This window comes from Mizuhopecten yessoensis, unplaced genomic scaffold (genome assembly GCF_002113885.1).
Source record: "Mizuhopecten yessoensis strain PY_sf001 unplaced genomic scaffold, ASM211388v2 scaffold11153, whole genome shotgun sequence".
NCBI lineage: Eukaryota > Metazoa > Mollusca > Bivalvia > Pectinida > Pectinidae > Mizuhopecten > Mizuhopecten yessoensis.
Genome location: NW_018408906.1, coordinates 137,537 through 159,138, shown reverse-complemented (window position 1 = coordinate 159,138; position 21,602 = coordinate 137,537). Strand labels below are relative to the sequence as shown.

Here is a 21,602-nt window from a genome sequence, read left to right as displayed (position 1 = left end):
CTTCCGTATATCGTATCGAGGCTGTTTAACAATAACCATGTGAATGTGATAAATAGATCGTCGAGCTATTCCGAGCGGATGATGTGATGCGATAACGTTTGTTTATCTGGCGTCAATAAACGATGTCTTGTGAGCCCTTATCACATGACGTTGTTTCAACATGGCGGACCAGGTCACCAGCACGGAATCCAACGCTATATACCATGAAGTTCCTCCAACAATTGTATGTATAAAATATATATAATTTTACACCTGTAACACTGTTGTCATATTTTTCTACATTTATGATGATGTTTGGAAAGAAAAGGTTAGTAGAACTAGTTTAAATTGTACATGTGTATCAAGGATGTAAACAATTATTCGTGACTCGGATATTTAATTGTGTCATTTATTTGCAAGCCTATAACTTCCTGTTTCATATGTTGTTATGGGGATACAGTGATATTTCTTTAATTTTCTGAATAGGTATAGTGACATCAATTACAGCTGAAATTTTCTTTATAAGAGATAATCTTAAATCATCAAAAAAGAAGTTTTTCTTTTTCTTTTTTGAGGGGGGATCAAACTAAATGTGTTTCTAATAAATGGTCACTGCATATATAAACTATGGTCTTTTTTTGTTCCAGACCTTCCTTCTCCGGTTCTGTAACGTAATAATGGCGCTGATGATAGTGGTAAGCATGTTTACACAAATTCTACGATCACATTTTCATCACACTTATGCATGCATTATTATCTAGCCCGATTTTCATTGTTTTTTTGCCAGTGTAATCTCTTCAGTTGCGACGTCAGTATATGAACATTTGACGGAACGTCATAGACAAAACAAAATAGTGAAAAGTATGTTCGTCCAATTTCATACACTTCGGACGAAACGCGAATTAGATTCTTAGTGAATGGGGACCGTAGACAGTTGGCGAATTTGTTACCATTTGTTTTTTAATTAACTTCGTCCTGTTTTTTGTGGGTTTTTTTGTGGAACTCTTTGGAATGAAAATAGTAAGTTAAAGTAGTATATACCCTGAAACAAGTACTTTATGAGTTATCAAATACGTCACCTTTGAATTGAGCAGAAATAAAAATGACCTAAAATTATATAGTATTTATTGTTCTTATTACCCTTGTTATTAATAACGGAAACCTGAATATGTGTTTGCAATGGTTGTATTATCATAATGACGTGAACGTCATTTGTTTAAATCATATGTAAGACAAAACACGGAAATTGGTTTACATAACACATAAACTATTCCGCGATATATAAACACATCTGACCTTTCGTGTGAATGACATTTTCCTAGCAATTCCCGTGCATTACATGTGTAAGGCTCATTGTCTGTTTGTGTTGTTTTTTTTTTTTTTTTTTTTTTTTTTTTTGTAGACTCGTATAACCTTTCCACGCAAGGTTCACCACAGGTAAATGTCAATCGACTCTTAGTCAAATATCACTTATCTGATATTAAAATGTCACTTTCTCTTGTAGATATCGTTTACCATGTGCCTGGTAGAAGGACACCGAAACCAAACATTTTACTTACTGGCCTGCAACACTGTTAGTAAGTATCACAATAACATCATATCCTAAAGGTTCGGAAATTCAGCGCGAAAAATTGCAACGTGTAAATTGTCACATCGCAATGTTTGAAAATTCGCGAATGTTTTACCTGTATACTATATATCCTGGTACATCGAATAAGGAGCTTCTCTTTAGGTGTGTAATGCACATGGCATTTTCAGTGTTGTGTCAAAATAATGTTTTTTTTCTGCTCTTTAGTTCATTCATTTTTACATTTTTTACTGAATTTTCCAAAAGTCAATTGTGCAGCTATTGAAACGAAATTGTGCATTATGTAAAGTAATTAAGTGTTTTCTTATGATATTTTCATTATTTTCTGTTAAGTTGTTCAAGAAATTTTAAAACCGAGCTACGGCAAATAATGAAAATATTTTGAGAGAAAGAAAATAAACTATTCTCTTTCATGATACAAATGTTCGTATCGATAGTATAACAATTGGACTTCTGGCAAAACTTGTAGAAATGCATGAAATAGAGCACGGAAATGCTTGTGACCTTTAATTTGGCATGAAATGTACATTGACAAGTATACAGAGGCTTGACGTGATTCTCAGATAAGTATGAATTGTCCATATGATACTTCACCACATTATTTTCATTGATTGTTTGACACGGTGTACAATGCTAAGAAAAATAATTTTGTCTATTTTTCTGAAACTAACCACTAGTTTAAGGCATTAGACAAATTTATAAACAGACTTTTAGTACACGGTTATAGAGTTACACAGATTGGAATATGTTGTTTTAGTGAATCTCTGTGAAAACAGTGCACAATGCAAACGTTGTATAAACCCGTTTTTTTTGTATTGTTGTTGTTGTTGTTGTATATATTAGGTTTTTTTATATAATAACTGCCACTGCTTTTGCACATGGTGATCGCAATGGACATATTACAGCACAAGTAGGTAATTTGGTCAGTACGACTTTTTGGGATTGGCTTTACTTTTGTTAGTTTGTTTGGAGTTTAACGTCCTCGCAACAGCCAAGGTAATATGAGGACGGGTATCTAGGGAGACACAACAGCCAAGGTTACATGAGAACGGGTATTTAGGGAGACACAACAGCCAGGGTCATATGAGGACGGGTATCTAGGGAGACACATCAGCCAAGGTTACATGAGGACGGGTATCTAGGGAGACACAACAGCCAGGATTATATGAGGACGGGTATCTAGGGAGACACAACAGCCAGGGTCATACGAGGACGGGTATCTAGGGAGACACAACAGCCAAGGTAATATGAGGACTGGTATCTAGGGAGACACAACAGCCAAGGTTACATGAGGACGGTTGACGTTAACAGGATACGTCTTCAGTCAGTTGTTGCTTAAGTCAGTTTTCTCTGCTTGATTGAACATCCTAACGTTCATCTTACAAGTTTTCCATGTCTGTCAAAGTGATTTGTATTGCATTATTATTTCTGTTTTCTGTTTCAGTAAGCGCGCTCGTTGGAGTAGTTGTGGTAAGTACTTTCTTGTGTAAAAGACATGCGAATTAGAAAGATGAGTCAGTTTAGAAATATGTAAATATCGAAGTTTACTTTATGCACAAACAATGTTGAATACTTATGTTGTTTGTGTATAAAGTAAAACTTAAAGATATAATTGATAATTTCGCCCCAAAAAGACGAGATATTGTATCATTTAATTCTCGGGGCGATAAGACGAGATTAAATAATTTGCTTAAATCTCGTTCGTTTACAAAAAGACGAAAAATTACACGCTAATTAGCAACCTTTCAATTTGTTTCTTTTCGGGGTAGAAAATTATCTTTTCGTTGCTCGCTCCGAAAAGACGGAATCCAAAAAAAATCCTCATTCTCGTTCTTTCGTTTTTTCACCACGAATTTTGAAAATTTGCATCAAAGTCTCAAGCTTTACAAAACTTGGCCTTCAATAATTGTTTGAAAAAGTGTAAATAATACAATAATATACAAGGTATAATGAGAGAAAAAACATAATATGTTCGCTCCTGTTCTAAAATGCCATCGTTTATTCTTCATTCCCTTTAGAACTGGTGGTACAGAGGAGGCGACTTGGTAAGTTCTAACCAACGCAGGTGCATTTTAGTATTTTTTTTCGCTAGCTTAAGGTCCATGAACATCCCTAAACTTAAGGCAATTCCTTAATTTAAGCTTTATCACCTTTAAAAGTATAACTGTAGTGAAATCCAAATTTCCTCTACTTACGATTTTGCCTTACTAAAACATGATTTTCAATGGGGAAAAAATAAACAAAACCATAGTTTGAACTCAAAATCGATAAAAAAAAGGAAATATACAAACAAAAAATTAATACAGAGACACGTGAAAACGTACAGGGAGAATAGGACCGAGTGTACCGGTAGGGTAAGCGTCTTTTGTTGTTTGGAAAGAAATTGAACTGAATTTTCCTGACAACTTTGTCCAGATTGGTCTGGTTAAATGTATTATTACTTAAATACAATGCTTAGTTCAAATATGAAATTCCATGATAAACGCTTCATTTAATGTGTATTTAAATACCTGGAGATTTCAGAATCAAATTTAACCATTTCTTGGACTATAAAATCCGTCAGACTAACTAACTTCATCTTCTGTCTTTTTACAGGGTTCAGATAAATACTGGTATATTTTCATTGTGGCTGCCGTGATAACATTCCAGTGTATAACAACAGACGTATACCTTTTCAAATCCACACCAACTGACGACACGAATATCCACCCGGCTTCTGTAAGGACAACACCCAGACCAATTAACAGATCTACGATTACAGCTGCCACAATACAGAGCCTGTTCGACTTCAACACACCCAACCCCTTGTCTAAGACATGAACTTGGTGTTTTCTTGGACATGATCTCTGTATATCTAGAGCGGGTTTACGGGCTTCAGTAACATTCCCTCTCCATAAACTTTAGTCATCACCCACGAACCTAAATGATCAACTACTCCATTATCACAGCCAAAACCTTGACAAATCAATCATTTCAACGCCAAAGTCATCGCAAACGACTAACCAACCTGTCCATACCTATATCCATTACCGTTACAGGGCAAACTGTCCATACCTATATCCATTACCGTTACAAGGCAAACTGTCCATTCCTATATCCATTACCGTTACAAGGCAACCTGTCCGTACCTATATCCATTCCCGTTACAAGGCAACCTGTCCATACCTATATCCATTACCGTTTCAAGGCAACCTGTCCATACCTATATCCATTACCCTTACAAGGCAACCTGTCCATACCTATATCCATTACCGTTACAAGGCAACCTGTCCATCTCCACAGCAAACACCCTGACTAGCAAACCAGTTTAGCGCCGAAGTCATCGCGACGGGCTAGCCAATAGTCTACACCTACAGCCATTAGTCCGATGCAACTAGTTCATAGCTGCAATAATCGGCCTGAATATGCAACCAGTCCGTCTCCAGAGCTAACAACCTGATAAACAAACCACTTCAGAACCAACGCCATTGCACCTACCTTGTCAACCTGTCCATAAATAAAGCCATTGCACCTACCTTGTCAACCTGGTGTCCATAACTAAAGCCAACAACCATACAAGTAACAAGTGCATCTCCACAGTCAACGTGATGACTAGCAAAACAGTTCACTTCAACAGCCATAATCAAACAAGTCCAGTCAACTAGCCCATATCTAAAGTCATCGCCCCTGAATAACAACCTGGCTATCCATCCTGTCCGTCTCCCAGACTAGCAAACCAGTTCATCTCCACAGCAATTGACATTCAATAACCAACAAGTCCATAACCACAGCCAATATATTAACCAGTCAAAAAAGTTTGTCACCACTAGTTAACAGAGCAAACACCCTGGCTATCTAACCAGTCAGCCTCCACAACCAACCAATCTGACCTATCAAAAATTCAAAAACCACGAGCAGCATCCTGGCTAGCCATCCTATCCACCTCCACCAATAAGCTACCCCTACAGAAATGAGAGGTATCTACCAAATATTTGTGGCAATGTTGCAGTAACCATTTGCTGCAAATTTACTGCAAAGAATTTTTGGTGATGAACAGGTTCTTGCAACTTTGGCACAAAGTTGATGCAAACAAAAGTTGCTTGCAGAAATTTGCAGCAATGTCATAAATGTTTGCAGCTAGCTGCAAGAACCTGTAAACTTCTTGGAAAACAAAATGGTTTGCCACAAATTTGCTTCCAACTTAACTTTTCTGTAAAGGTATCTTTTCTATAACCATAGTCATCACCATGGCAATCAATACACCTCCACAACCACCGTCATACAGCCATCACAGTGATAAATAAACAGGTCTACGATCTGTCAATTGAGTCCCTGGTGGAGTTCTTTAATGCCTTGCCCTTCCACTAAGACATACCAAGCAGCTAAAATAACATTACATTTCTGTACGAGTTTTGTTTGTTTTATTGTGCTTTTTAAAAGTTTCTCAGTCAAATGCTTTCTACATCGCCCACACCAGGAATTCGGTTTTTGGATTGGCGACACCTCCGGATTCCCAGTCCTTGCTGTGAACGTTTATTTCTTAGTGTCATAATAATTCAATATTTCAACTCTTATTTGTCTCACTACATGTATAAATGTACAAATATAATTTCCTTTTGAAGGTTTCTTGGGTTGGTTGTATAAATGTTATTAAATAATTTACAGAAAACAACTGAGCTGATTTTTAGAATTTAATTTTGTCCATTACATTGTACAACTTAAAAATCATTTATTTCATTGATAACTTTTGAAAAATGACTGGTATTAACTATTTTAGTCTTTTACACATCTGCATTAAATATATTTGTGGGAATTATTTATCATAATTTATAAAAACAAAATGCGATTTTTTTTGTATAGTTTGTGCAATATAGCACTGTATAAAGCCAGTTTCCTCTTGGTCCCCTGCGTGCATCAGAGGGCAGGTAACAGTAAGTTCTAAATTCGGATTTTCAAGAGATCTGTAGACAAATTGAAAAAGATGTTTAGATCCCATCATGACAAAGCTGTGCTACTTATATCCTGATTGTGTTCTTATTAACAAACTGTATTAGTTTATTCAACAAATGTGCAATAATATCAATTTACCAAGAGGATATGTAATACAAATATCTTTTATCATCATCATCATCATGAAATCATCATCATCATCATCATCATCTTGAACAGAAACGTTAGTTAACTCCTACACATGTGCTGCTCCAGTGACATAGATTGTAAATCTTTTTAATATTAATGAATTTGAATATTTCTTTAGTCGTATGAAATATACTACCTAATGTTAAAATCCAGATCAAAGGAGGATCATGAAAAAAAAAGATCCATTAGAACATATGAAGACAAAGCACTGTTAATAATTTTTACTATTCTGTATTTAATACATGTAATTTATTTCATTAAATGTTAAATACAAAAGTTTAGCTAGTTGTCATGTTGTCATTTTCTAATTTCTGCCTTAAATACAAGGGAAACAACTCAGTGTAAATTGATACATTTTTAATGTAGTAAATACAGGTTGATGCACCGAGGAATATTTTTATTCACACAGGCAAACATACATGATGGAATTTAAACAAAGTTTTTAATTCAGGTGTTCAACATAATCCACTGACTTTCTTGTCATTTTCCCTGGAAATCCAATGAATGGGTCTTTTTACATATTCTTTGTCACCTGCCTGCAAAAACATCCTTCACAGGTAAAGAGCAATACCTTGTCTAAAACTTTTATCCACAGTCTTCGTAATAGCACTATTGATCTGTATTGTTTTTTTATTGCACTTGTGCAGTAGGAACAATATCATCTAGGCATTAAACAACTTTCAGTAACCATAGCAACACACTACCAGGTCATGACCTTCACGTAAAATGTACTTTCCCTAGTGTAAATATCCCTTACAGCACAAGCATATTGGGATCTTTTAAGTATTTCACAAATACCAAGGTTCCATTGAAATATAATTTTAATCTTGTCTGTTATCGATATGGTTACTGCGCCATTTGTGACTCCATGAACTTGACCATCCAGTCGGGTGCTGTTTGGTCGATTTTCTCTATGATCTGGTTGACTTGGAAACACAGACTCTGAATCTGCTTATCCCATGTGGGTAGTGCCTCACGGTCTGAAAAAACAAAACAACATAGCTATAGACTACAAAATAGATGTCAAATTTTATTTTGGCAATTGTGAAGAAACATCCAAATAATTCCTACTGCCCATTGTTCAAGTACGTCAAGATAAAGTCCACAGCTCTCGTTATTTAGAGCTGTTACAATATATGGGAAGACCTTAATGCAATACGCAGAAATTTTCTAGTGCAATGTAAAAATATCGCAATGTTTTTCAGAAGTTTATTTTCATGTATTGGCCAGATTTTTTAACTTTTCAAATTACTGCAATAACCAACAGATATGTTGATATTTTTAAAATTGGCTTATACTAGAGATGGGAATTGGCTGAGATATCACACCTGATGACTGGTTCAATGCAAATCTAAAATCTTTAGGATGTATGTTGTCGAGTTGGACAGCATTTGGCAACATTTTCGTATGAAAATTAAGCATATTTTAAGAAGAAAGAAAGATTTTTTTCCCGTGACAAATATATTGTGATATATATCACAACACATCCTTTTTTGGTTGAGTTTGTTGATGTACTACGTCTTTCTGTTTTTCAGTATCATAGAATAGAAAAGAGAATTTGTTTTCAATGTGTTGTCACTTAACTCATTCACCCCTGAAGACACATCATTTGAACTCTTCCAAATCAAAGATTGGAATAGTTCATTGTGAAATTTCAGGGGTGAACTAGTTAAACTCCATTTGTGGACATTAGATCAAATTTTTGGAGATTTCTGTCTCCAAGGGAAAGGTGGGGGATGCCGTATGCCTGTTTTCTTTCAATCAAAGTGGTAAATATTTGTACCTTCAAAATGTACAATGGAGTCAATCTGATCTATACATCCGTTCATTCTCTCCTCGGTTATCATCTGGGAAGCAATCTTTTCTGCCTGTACATAAACCAATAGAAATAAACAATTATGAAATGAACAAACAACTTTAAATCAGATATTTTTATAATTATTACAACTGTAAATAAAATACATGTTCTTCTCTATCCAAATGATCTTCCTCGGGTAATACACTGGCAAATAAAATCATATTTATACAAAGATTTGAAGAAAAAAACCATGAAAAACTTAAATTAACATATTTAAGCAAGATACAAACTGATCTGGCTTGCATCGCATTATAAAGATCCTCATAATGAACTAAATCTTAGACTATTCAAGTTCAATCTGAAACTTCAATCATTACCATTTTCTACAAATATTAGCCCTCCACGGATAGTAAAAATATCATGTACAATGGGCCAAAGATACATTTAATATTACAATAACCGATAACATTTAAGAAAATTTAATAGATTTTTTTAATTTTTTAATTTTTTTATTTTTTTAGTTTCAAATTGGATTTTATTCCCCCAGCATCTTTAAGGGAGGGATGCCAGGGTTGGGGTGCCCTGGACTCATCCCTCTTACACAACATAATAGGGATTTTATATGAAAAGTTGAACCATTGAAAATATATTTGAAAACCTGCAGTATGGTCTCTTGAGTGGTTCAGCATTCCATATCACAGCAGTCACATAACATTCTAATTTCCTCGCCAGATGACTCACCTTTTTAATAGGAGAAACACAATTATAAATGGCGAAGTACCTTAGTCGAGGGAATTTCCAAGAGCGATCCAAGTTCACCGAAAGATATATTGTTGTACAGCTTACTGGCCGACAAAAGGTTGTGTTCAATCACAGCTCGGTCTAAAATCGTTGATCCTTCGAAATACGAAACATAACACATTCATTTTGGATTAAAATCATCACCAACAACATCAACGCGTCTTCAATTAGTTACCAATGTCCACAACTTTGTGTATATTTGAAAAGCTGGATGGGGATAGGGGAATCATTCTATGTGTTTGTCATCGTTATCACCAGGGAATGCATGTTATTTAATGAAAAGCTGTGCTTGATTAGGAATCACGTTTTTAGTCCCAGCTCCCCATTGCAATGTGGGATGCAGTGTGGAATAAAAAGAGAATTTATGTACATCTTTTCATTACTTTTTTTCTGGTCAGTTTGGTGAGCTCTATATACTGTTAAAGTAATTATTTTGGTGGACTCAAATTTTAGCGTGTTACTGAATCTCAACCATAATCTAAAGTGTGAAAAGCGTTGAAATTAGAATACCGCTAAAAGATATGAACTTACGGTATTAGAACCATGCCAGGGCTATCAAGTAGGTCATAATGAAGGTTTTTAAGGCCTTTTGAGTGATTTAAGCATATGCCCCATGTGTTGCAGATAACAAGTTTGGATTTAATGAGGCTAATTCTCAACATAGAATAGAAAGCTGATCTGAACACATTGATACTCTTGATAGACACGAAACTAACATTTAATTTTGGAAAGTATTGGTGAATGATGGACAGAATAAATGCTTACCATCACTGGTTACAGCCTTCTGGTGAGATTGTAAGTAAGACGCAAATTCTTGTAAATCACTACTTCGGATTATTCTGTCCAAGTACCTGAAATTTTGAAAAAAAATCTTTAAAAAAACCTATTTCAGGTAATGCTTTGGGAAAATTAAAGACGATTTTCAAATCTGGCATAATCAAAAGTGAATAAACACTTGAGCACAGAGCATTGACAATCGATACCTTTCAATATGCTATCTCTTTCTTGTCATTTAAACCATTCAGATACGGACTACCTGGAAACTTTCACTCGGTCAAATTTTCACTCCTCACTGGTAGAATCCATTTTTGAAGTGTTGATTTGCCCAATTCACATATTATAACTACAGTATGTTGTATTCCCCCCTCGTTATGGCGGGCTAAAAAGGTGAAAGTTAAAATGTGGCGAAATTTCACAGTATATATATATAATATTGACTTACATTTTTTCTAGTATGTGGTAGGCTGGTAACTGTTGGCATCGTTCGTCTTTAAATAATGTAGCTAACATTCGCGATCTTTGCTGTCCTTTAAAGCAATGAGACATACGGATATTAGTTAAACATTTTAAACATTCAGTTATACATGTATGCACTAACATATTGATTTTTCTATTTTTATCATGATATTAAAATCAGTGTCTGACATAAAATAATGAAAAAAAAAAAAAATGTAATTGTGGATATCTTTCAAGCTATTTTTTTCATGTTGCAGATATTCAAAATTGTTAGAATTTTAATCCTTTCATACACGATCTAGTCAATGTGATGTCTGACATTTAAAATTATTTTCTATGTTGATTCTCTTTTTAACTATCTGGTTAAAGTATGCAGGACATTGCTGTGATCTGATTTTGAAATATCATATTAATTGCAAAAACTGTAAAGAACCTCAGCTCATCAAAAGGACGTTGCGATAAAGACGGTTCTCATTCACTGATTGTTATGGGTCTATGTTTCCAAAGGCTCTTTTATAGTGCAAAACAACTTTACAACATTACAGCAAATAAACCATATTATCTGACCAGACCATATTATGTAGGATTATAAGCAGTCAGAGCAAGACGGACAGAGGACAGATAAATACAGATAGTTAATTACCTGCTGACGCTAGAATTGTACAGATTAGTGCATTTTTCAGTGAGGTGAGTCTCTCATCCTCGGCTATCAGGGTGCGGAATGACAGCTCGTTGTATCTCACAGCTGCTTCGATAAATTTACGGCGGTAATCCAGCACACGGGCATAACAGGCCTGAAAAAGTTGCCAAATATACACAAGATTGTTTTTTCTTTTTGGTCTTAGCTTACGCTACCTTTCTGTGTCATATATATCTCCTCTGTGAAATAGTTTCATAGAAACCAGTGAAATATCTTTTATAACTGTGATTCATAAATGAAGACATGTTTGAAAGAGTTTATAGAACAAGAATTCCACGGAAGTGGATGTGTCGCCTGCGCAGGAAGCTGGGAGGTATCCCTATTTTTTTTCTTGAAAATGCAAGTATGCCTAGCACTGCATGAAGTTTGAGTTTGATCGGCCCAAGGAAACTCAAGTTATCACACGAAAACAGATTTTCTATTTATAGTAACAGTAACCTTGACCTTTGACCATCGGACCTGAAAAGCAATCCCAAGCAAGCACTTTTGGTAAGGAAGCACTGCATGAAGTTTGAGATTGATCGGCCCAGGGAAACTGAAGTTATCGCACGAAAACATATTCTATTTATAGTAACAGTGACCTTGACCTTTGACCTTCGGACCTGAAAAGCAATCCCAAGCAAGCACTTTTGGTAAGGAAGCACTGCATTAAGTTTGAGTTTGACCGGCCCAAGGAAACTCAAGTTATCGCACGAAAACCTCTGTTCGGACGCCGACGCCAATATATCAATACCAGTGTCACCAGCTTTTCGCAGTCAACACAAAAATGAATGCATTGATAGGTATATCTATAAGAAAACAGTTCTAGCACAGATCACAGGTAAGTTGAGTAAGGTAGCATATTGCCTTAAGTTGTGCATAGCAGCCATCCCACACTTTTTAAATTTCAAGCAAATACCTGTAGTACAGCAGGAACAGAAAATGTACACGTTAGTAATGGTATTGAGTGCTACACAATGTATCCTACCTTGTAGTGTATCTGTAGTTCCTCGTTCTTAGTATCGGCCTGTAGGAGTGAGGCTCTGTTTATGTAAGCCTCCGCCTGAACGGGGTCCTCGTCCTCCAGGTAAAGTCTAGCTATCTTCAGGTATGTTTCCAATTTGTAGTCCGTAGCATATTGCCTGGGTTAAACAAATCAAGATAAATGAATCCTCAATTCAATTACTTCCAAACTTTTAACATGTGTACTCCTTAAGGCAATTTATTTTATTTTTCAAGGTAAACAGACAATACTTAAGTATTGCATAACAATAGCGATAAATCGTCTAGTAATGATGCAGCTTATGTCCCAAATCCTGACACATTGTCTAGTAATGATATAATATATGTCTCCTACCACGACACATTGTCTAGTAATGATATAATATATGTCCCATACCACGACACATTGTCTAGTAATGATATAATATATGTCCCCTACTACAACACACTGTCTAGTAATGATACAATATATGTCCCCTACTACGACACATTGTCTAGTAATGATATAATATATGTCCCCTACCACAACACATTGTCTAGTAATGATATAATATATGTCCCCTACAACAACACATCGTCTTGTAATGATGCAGCTTATGTTCCTAATCCTGTCACATTGTCTTGTAATGATATAATATATGTCCCCTACCACAACACATTGTCTAGTAATGATATAATATATGTCCCCTACCACAACACATTGTCTAGTAATGATATAATATATGTCCCCTACCACAACACATTGTCTAGTAATGATATAATATATGTCCCCTACCACAACACATTGTCTAGTAATGATATAATATATGTCCCCTACCACAACACATTGTCTAGTAATGATATAATATATGTCCCCTACCACAACACATTGTCTAGTAATGATATAATATATGTCCCCTACCACAACACATTGTCTAGTAATGATATAATATATGTCCCCTACCACAACACATTGTCTAGTAATGATATAATATATGTCCCCTACCACAACACATTGTCTAGTAATGATATAATATATGTCCCCTACCACAACACATTGTCTAGTAATGATATAATATATGTCCCCTACCACAACACATTGTCTAGTAATGATATAATATATGTCCCCTACCACAACACATTGTCTAGTAATGATATAATATATGTCCCCTACCACAACACATTGTCTAGTAATGATATAATATATGTCCCCTACCACAACACATTGTCTAGTAATGATATAATATATGTCCCCTACCACAACACATTGTCTAGTAATGATATAATATATGTCCCCTACCACAACACATTGTCTAGTAATGATATAATATATGTCCCCTACCACAACACATTGTCTAGTAATGATATAATATATGTCCCCTACCACAACACATTGTCTAGTAATGATATAATATATGTCCCCTACCACAACACATTGTCTAGTAATGATATAATATATGTCCCCTACCACAACACATTGTCTAGTAATGATATAATATATGTCCCCTACCACAACACATTGTCTAGTAATGATATAATATATGTCCCCTACCACAACACATTGTCTAGTAATGATATAATATATGTCCCCTACCACAACACATTGTCTAGTAATGATATAATATATGTCCCCTACCACAACACATTGTCTAGTAATGATATAATATATGTCCCCTACCACAACACATTGTCTAGTAATGATATAATATATGTCCCCTACCACAACACATTGTCTAGTAATGATATAATATATGTCCCCTACCACAACACATTGTCTAGTAATGATATAATATATGTCCCCTACCACAACACATTGTCTAGTAATGATATAATATATGTCCCCTACCACAACACATTGTCTAGTAATGATATAATATATGTCCCCTACCACAACACATTGTCTAGTAATGATATAATATATGTCCCCTACCACAACACATTGTCTAGTAATGATATAATATATGTCCCCTACCACAACACATTGTCTAGTAATGATATAATATATGTCCCCTACCACAACACATTGTCTAGTAATGATATAATATATGTCCCCTACCACAACACATTGTCTAGTAATGATATAATATATGTCCCCTACCACAACACATTGTCTAGTAATGATATAATATATGTCCCCTACCACAACACATTGTCTAGTAATGATATAATATATGTCCCCTACCACAACACATTGTCTAGTAATGATATAATATATGTCCCCTACCACAACACATTGTCTAGTAATGATATAATATATGTCCCCTACCACAACACATTGTCTAGTAATGATATAATATATGTCCCCTACCACGACACATTGTCTAGTAATGATACAATATATGTCCCCTACCACGACATATTGTCTAGAAATGATATAATATATGTCCCCGACTACAACACATTGTCTAGAAATGATATAATATATGTCCCCTACCACAACACATTGTCTAGTAATGATATAATATATGTCTCCTACCACAACACATTGGCTAGTAATGATATAATATATGTCCCCTACCACAATACATTGTCTAGTAATGATATAATATATGTCCCCTACGACGACACATTGTCTAGTAATGATATAATATATGTCCCCTACCACAACACATTGTCTAGTATTGATATAATATATGTCCCTTACCACAACACATTGTCTAGAAATGATATAATATATGTCCCCTACCATGACACATTGTCTAGTAATGATACAAAATATGTCCCCTACCACGACACATTGTCTAGTAATGATACAATACATGTCCCCTACCACAACACACTGTCTAGTAATGATATAATATGTCCCCTACCACGACACCTTATCTAGTAATGATACAATATATGTCCCCTACCACAACACACTGTCTAGTAATGATACAATATATGTCCCCTACCACGACACATTGTCTAGTAATGATACAATATGTCCCCTACCACAACACAATGTCTAGTAATGATACAATATATGTCCCCTACCACAACACATTGTCTAGTAATGATACAATATGTCCCCTACCACAACACACTTAATGATATAATATATGTCCCCTACCACAACACATTGTCTAGTAATGATATCATATATGTCCCCTACCATGACACATTGTCTAGTAATGATACAATACATGTCCCCTACCATAACACAATGTCTAGTAATGATACAATATTTGTCCCCTACCATAACACAATGTCTAGTAATGATACAATACATGTCTCCTACCATAACACAATGTCTAGTAATGATACAATATTTGTCCCCTACCATAACACAATGTCTAGTAATGATACAATATTTGTCCCCTACCATAACGCAATGTCTAGTAATGATACAATATATGTCTCCTACCATGACACATTGTCTAGTAATGATACAATACATGTCTCCTTCCATAACACATATTTTTCATTGTCTAGTAGTGATACAATACATGTCCCCTATACCACGACACATTTATAATACATGTCCTATAAGGACACATTGTCTTACGAGAAATTTTCATTTCTGAATATAATGGATACTAACAAGAACTCCCTGCCAAACAAGGTATACTTATTACAGAATTAAAGAGTACTATAGGACTTTCTTTACAAAGTCAGACATTGACCGAGTACTGAGTGACTTACTTCTGTCCCGTCTCCAGGGGAATCCCCACCAACACATTGGCGGCCTCTCGCCATGACAACTCCCGCTCATAAATGTCTGCCAGGTGCTGTCTAATGGCCGCCACCTGTAACCACAAAACAAGAAAATCTAATATATCTTTCTCAAAAACTGTCAAATCAATCACATATCACTCATTTCAAAAACTATGGTCTGTCAATGATTGGCATACTGTATCTGGTCGATTGGAACCATTACCGATCTATAAACACAACTCACTATCTGGAAAAAATGAAAATCAGCATTTACTTTTTATTTTTACAAATGGGCAGTGGCCATGGGATCACTTTCAAAGTGCTGGGATCCCTTAATCATGGTACAATTTCCAAGACAGATTCTCTTATGTACAAAACTAATTTGATTTTACTTGAAAAAATGTGTGTAGTTTGAAATAATCTATGATTGTGGAAAAATTCAATTTCACAGCCACAGTTACCGCAGAAACTACATCATACTAGCAGCAAGACACAATCTTACTTCAGAGTTCTCAAATTATTGGTATTGGTTTTTCCTTCCTATTAACAAAAGCAGATTGATCCCTTTTTCCATCAAATCCACATTTTACTGAACCGGTACCTTATTCTACTGTAGTGGAGAAGAGCTTGTAAGTTGTTAGAACTTGTCTCTCATCCATTTGTCTGTTTCGACAATAAAATATGTTTAAATCATTCTACTGTATGAAAGAACAAGGGCTCACCTGCTCCTCAAATGAGATGACTCGTGTGTGGACCTTCTCCAGTGTAAAATGGGCCACTTGTTTGGCCAGAGGGTCACTCAGCTTGGATAAGTGGCTGCAGAAGTCAGACAGCAGCTGACGCGATATCACCAGACTCACATTCTCGTTGACCACTGGAAAGTTCATTTTTACATTTAAAAACTCCACATTGTGATTACATTGAACAGGCTTTATATATGTATACAGCCTGTATGATCCACTTTTCTGATAATAAATTTACTTTAAATTTGATTAGAGAAATAGCTGACTTGTATGTGGAAACTGGATCCCAAAAGCTGATTTTTTTTTAATAACACATATCTACCATGCATCAAGGCTCTAACATATCTTAGAATATTTAAGTTACATGTACAGATTATAAAAATAATGTTTCAAACAAACTGGTACCATTAGTAAGTTAAACTATTGTAGACATACATAATTCTATACTGCTTGGTCAAATATTACCAAAAATTGCATCACAAGAGCAAGCCAAATAACAGCCCCGGGGAACAATCAAGGTTTTAGGGGAAAATACCCTTATTCAGATTTGGGGGGAATTAAAATTTGATACAAGACTATAGCGTCACGAAGGTAAAAGATAAATGTTTTGTCCGACATACATGTGTGCAGTATATTTAAATTTTTAAACAATTTTAAGCTTAAAATTGTAGAATTTTTGTTTAAATTTAATGGAGAAAATGTTAATATGCAGTATTATGCATTTTAACTGTTGAACTTTAAAGAAAACATATACTTGTATAGGGGAAATATTTTGAAGAAAAAACGGCTATTTTCTTGTTGAAATAGGGGAATTTCGAAGCAAATAGGGGTAATTTCACAGAACAGGGGAATTTTCTTCTGTAGGGGAAACTACCCATAAACGGTAGTGAACCAAGTCTAGATTGATCCCTGAGTCTATTAATGAATCATTTTGTTATTGGTATTTAAGAATGCAAAAGCAAGCAATAATTACTTTCAAATTGAAAGCAAAAACTAATAGTGGTACACTATAAATGCCTTAATGAAAGGCCAAAAACAAACTTGTCTTTCCGCTTTCATCTTCAGAAAAAATAGGGTAGGTAGGTAGGCAATTATTTTTGTTTTGGAAAATATTTTTGCTATGCTTATATAGAACAAGAGTTCAGACTTGAACAGTGCATATCACTAAATGCCAATAAAAACTTCAAGGTAGGCACACAAATCTAAGGAAGATAGGGTTAGCGGAAACACAATTTTTTTTTTAATTTGGCCTAAATAGCAAAATACAGTAGAATTCGTTCAAAGGTGTTTTTTTGTTCAAAATACAATGTAATCTTAATTTAAACTTACAAGCCTCCACAAAAGCCTGAAGACATGGAACTAGGTCACTGCCACCTGTTTTTAATATCGTTTCCAATATCCCTCTGTATCTGTAAAATAATGAGCATGAAAAGTTAATTCAATATCTTTGTTCATTGTGAACCAATAAGAGTATGCATCACATAGTTGCAATATAATCCCTCTGAAGTGAGAATCAAAGACACAAAAGTGGCTTAGTGATTCAACATAATCTATCATCTTTTACCAGCATTTCTATTTTTCAAAAGACACAACTTCAAGGGAGTTCCAACTTTCAGCATTTCATGGAACCGCTGTCAACTTTTTCTTTTTAAGACTTCTTGTGAAGAAGGGTCACGACATTTGACCAGTAGGTAGATGGGATGGAGTGCTATACATTTCCTGATTAGAATTACCTTGACCTACGTTCAAGGTCACAGGGGTCAAATATGTTCAAAAATTAAAACAACAATATTTAAAGGACCATAAGGACTAGAGTCATTATACTTGGATATGTTATGTATCCCAGCAGTGCAAATCTTTTTCTTTGTAACAGTAATGATGTCAAAGGTCAACTTTAAGTGTTAGTCAGGGGTCAAAGGTCAACATGGGTTAAAAGCTTAAATAATCTTCCTCTCAAGTTCCATATGGCCCAGTGTCATGATATTTGGCCAGTAGGTACCTAGAATGGAGTGCTATAAATTTTCCTCATTAAAAATACCTTGACCTACTTTCAAGGTCACAGGGGTCTAATATGTTAAAAACTTCAAACAACAATGTGTTACGAGTCATAATACTCAAGGTATGTTGTGTAGACCAGCTCGGTGAATCTTTTTCTTAATTAAAGTAATGAGGTCAAAGGTCAACTTTAAGTGCTAGCCGGAGTCAAAGGTCAACGTGGGTTAAAAGCTTAAAAATTCAAATTTCAAACAACAATATCTTAAGAATCATTTAAGCGATGGTAAGGAGGCTCCACCCTTTCGTAATTAGCAAGCAGAATTCAATGAAAGTTTCACATAATGGTTATGTCAATCTGTAAGGATGATTTTATGAAAATCTCAGCATTCCGATAAACTGGGGATTTTTTTTGTAAAAAATATTGAAAAATTGAATTATTGTCAAATTCAACACTTCCACATTTTTTGAGCGTGTGGCATTGTTCAAAACTATTACAACAATAAAACAAGAGGCCCAGAGGGCCTGTATCACTCACCTAGATATCTAAGCAATCATGGCAAAATATTCTCCAAATGAGATCCAAGGGAATATGCCAGACCCCAAGGCCAATGCTTGTAGCATATCTGTATTTGATTTGTTATGCCCAGCAATTTTATGTATGGTAGGGATCTCAACTGTTTCCAAGCTGTGACTCAGAAACTAGGTCCCTAGGGTTGTGGCCAGACCCCAGGATCAATTCTAATATCATGACTGCATTCGTCTCTTTATGCCCAACAATTGTATATATAATTTTGGGGTGGGGATCTTAACCGTTTCAAAGTTATGACCCAGGGGTTAAGTCTCCAAGTGTGGGGCCAGACCCTAGCGCCATCCTGGAAGCAAATGTGCATTCATCTCTTTATAGTCAGCAATTGTATATATGGTTATATGGTGGGGATCTCAACCATTTCCAAGTAATAATTTTCTTTTGGCCCTCACCCCTTAGCCGGGGGGGGGGTCAGACCCACCATTTGTACAATTTTGAATCCCTGCCTCCCATGAATGCTTCCGACCAAATATGATCGGTATGGTTCTACAGAAGAAGTTGTTTATAGCAATATATCCAAATTGCCCCCTTTTGGCCCAGCCCTCAGCCCCCTGGGGGGTCAACCCCACCATTTGTACAATTTTGAATCCCCACCACCTAGGGATGCTTCCAGTCAAATTTAGTTAAATTCCAATCAGTGGTTAAGAAGAAGTCGTTTCAAGAAATTGTTGATGGGTAGACAGACAGCCGGACGACGGATGCCACGGAATGGCATAAGCTCACCTTGGTCCTTCGGACCCGGTGAGCTAATAATGAAAGAAACATTGCTAATCAACCCTACAAATATCTTATTTATCATAAAATATCTACAACATGTTACAAAAAGCTTGTTTATTGAAATTGTATGGATAAAAGTTACTAAATACAAGCTCAAAGCAAACAGTACACATAGTTTCATACAAAAAAAGAGTGAAAAATTGAACCAAATACGCACAAAGTCTTAATAATTAATTAATTTTACATTCTACGATAATTTTGATCCTGATGAGAGTTGTCTACCTTGAAAAAAAACGGAACTTTTTGCAGAGGGATAGAATTTATACAACAACATTTATTTTCTTTACTATACCAAAAATGACAGAAATAATTTAAAATACTTTCATTGTCAATTTACTGTTCTTTTATGGGACAAAATTACTCTCAATCATGTACACTTTGGACATCATTCCATAGCCCGCTTATGCATGGTATATTAACATGTCAGGTACATATATGTAACCATGGGCTATCGCATGGTATGCCGTTATTACGTGCACGCACAAGCACTTCCATTTTACAGGGATCTTGATATTTTACAAACCACTATTTTCACAGAGTTATTGTAATTGCATTTGTGAACCGATTTATCTGACAGAGCGTAACTCGCTTGACAACAAAAGTCGTAGCGACCAAGAGCTTGTGAACTACTGTTAGCATGTGATACGTACAGGTGAGGTCGCTAAACAAAACACATCAGTCTGCATTCCATGCGCCTCATATACGACCTTCTTGAAGTCGTGTGATCGTATGTCAGTGTTTTGCCGTGAGTTAATTAATGTCTTTGTATCATAAGCTTTATTTCTGAATTATGTGTAATTACACATTTCCATGTTAAGTCTCGATATCGGGTGTTGATATATCATCTTCACGCACGTGTACTATATTGTTTAACCGGTGTTACTATAATTTACACTACGGTAATGGAATGCCCGATACGCAATACTGAAATGAAGACATGAAAATACGACAAGAAAAACAAGGGTATTTCGAAGGGTGGGAAGTCCATAAAATGGCTTGTGTTCTAGTTACCAAATTTGGTCTGAAGTAACCTATATATGTCAGTTTCATGTAACAAAAGAAACAGGTGAGCGATACAGGCCATCTTTTTTTCTTTTCTCTTTTTCTTTTAGGCTTTCAGTCGCTGGGTACGTTATATCCCAGCGACTGAAAGCCCACAACAAAATAATAGTAGTTGCTTGCTGCTGTGGTTATGTACCGCATCTTTGGAAAAGCTAGCTTGCCAGTAAGGCAGAAGCCTATTCCCCCTATATTCATTTAACATTATGAATTCAATAACGTGTCACGTAAAGATTGTAAACAAGATAAAATAGTTTGGCGTCAGGAGTTGTCAGGAAATGTATCCAGCCTAACTTTTCAGACAAATGTCATGAGGTTTTCAAAACAGTATAACGTCGAATAGGGTGAAAATTTAACCTAAGCTCTGAGCTTGTATTTCGACAAACATGATATAGAATTATTTGCCATGTATCGCACAACAAAATATGTAAATGACATGTACTTAGTTCGTGGAATATGTCTGTTAACAAAAACGCATTACTTTTCTGTTACTTCTTTGTGAGATCCACCTGAATGTGAAAGGCTTGCAAGCTGCGAAAGTTGTTGACGAATGGAAGTCGCCATTTTGATACAGGAATTTTCCCACAATCTCATTCGCTTAAATTTCTTAATTTCTAAAAATAATT

General features: G+C 35.5%; 2 protein-coding genes across 2 annotated transcripts; one reads left to right on the top strand and one right to left on the bottom strand.

Annotated features, from left to right (window-relative positions):
- The first annotated feature begins 135 nt into the window (after window positions 1-135).
- On the top strand, window positions 136-6,964 carry LOC110467028. The gene is made up of 6 exons (XM_021523894.1): window positions 136-223; window positions 627-674; window positions 1,484-1,556; window positions 3,012-3,037; window positions 3,586-3,612; window positions 4,163-6,964. The coding sequence occupies exons 1-6, from the start codon at window positions 161-163 to the stop codon at window positions 4,385-4,387; spliced, it is 462 nt and encodes a 153-aa protein (XP_021379569.1). The 5' UTR covers window positions 136-160; the 3' UTR covers window positions 4,388-6,964.
- Window positions 6,965-7,027: 63 nt separating this feature from the next.
- On the bottom strand, window positions 7,028-21,565 carry LOC110467027 (COP9 signalosome complex subunit 4-like). Its single transcript, XM_021523893.1, has 11 exons — window positions 21,458-21,565; window positions 17,889-17,968; window positions 16,539-16,690; window positions 15,805-15,908; window positions 12,188-12,341; window positions 11,164-11,314; window positions 10,507-10,591; window positions 10,050-10,135; window positions 9,265-9,380; window positions 8,469-8,553; window positions 7,028-7,665 (listed from the first exon to the last, which is right to left on the bottom strand). Exons 1-11 carry the CDS (start codon window positions 21,538-21,540, stop codon window positions 7,532-7,534), a joined length of 1,230 nt encoding a protein of 409 aa, XP_021379568.1. The 5' UTR covers window positions 21,541-21,565; the 3' UTR covers window positions 7,028-7,531.
- Between the last annotated feature and the right edge of the window lie 37 nt (window positions 21,566-21,602).

Bases quoted from the DNA above. Each gene is read 5' to 3' on its own strand.
- LOC110467028 (XM_021523894.1), top strand. From the start codon at position 161: ATGGCGGACCAGGTCACCAGCACGGAATCCAACGCTATATACCATGAA. The intron at 675-1,483 runs GTAAGCATGTTT...TTTCTCTTGTAG, and splicing joins TAATGGCGCTGATGATAGTG to ATATCGTTTACCATGTGCCT. The intron at 1,557-3,011 runs GTAAGTATCACA...TTTCTGTTTCAG, and splicing joins ACTGGCCTGCAACACTGTTA to TAAGCGCGCTCGTTGGAGTA.
- LOC110467027 (XM_021523893.1), bottom strand. From the start codon at position 21,540: ATGGCGACTTCCATTCGTCAACAACTTTCGCAGCTTGCAAGCCTTTCA. The intron at 10,592-11,163 runs GTAATTAACTAT...ATTGCTTTAAAG, and splicing joins TACAATTCTAGCGTCAGCAG to GACAGCAAAGATCGCGAATG. The intron at 7,666-8,468 runs GTACAAATATTT...TTGTTTTTTCAG, and splicing joins CTCCATTGTACATTTTGAAG to ACCGTGAGGCACTACCCACA.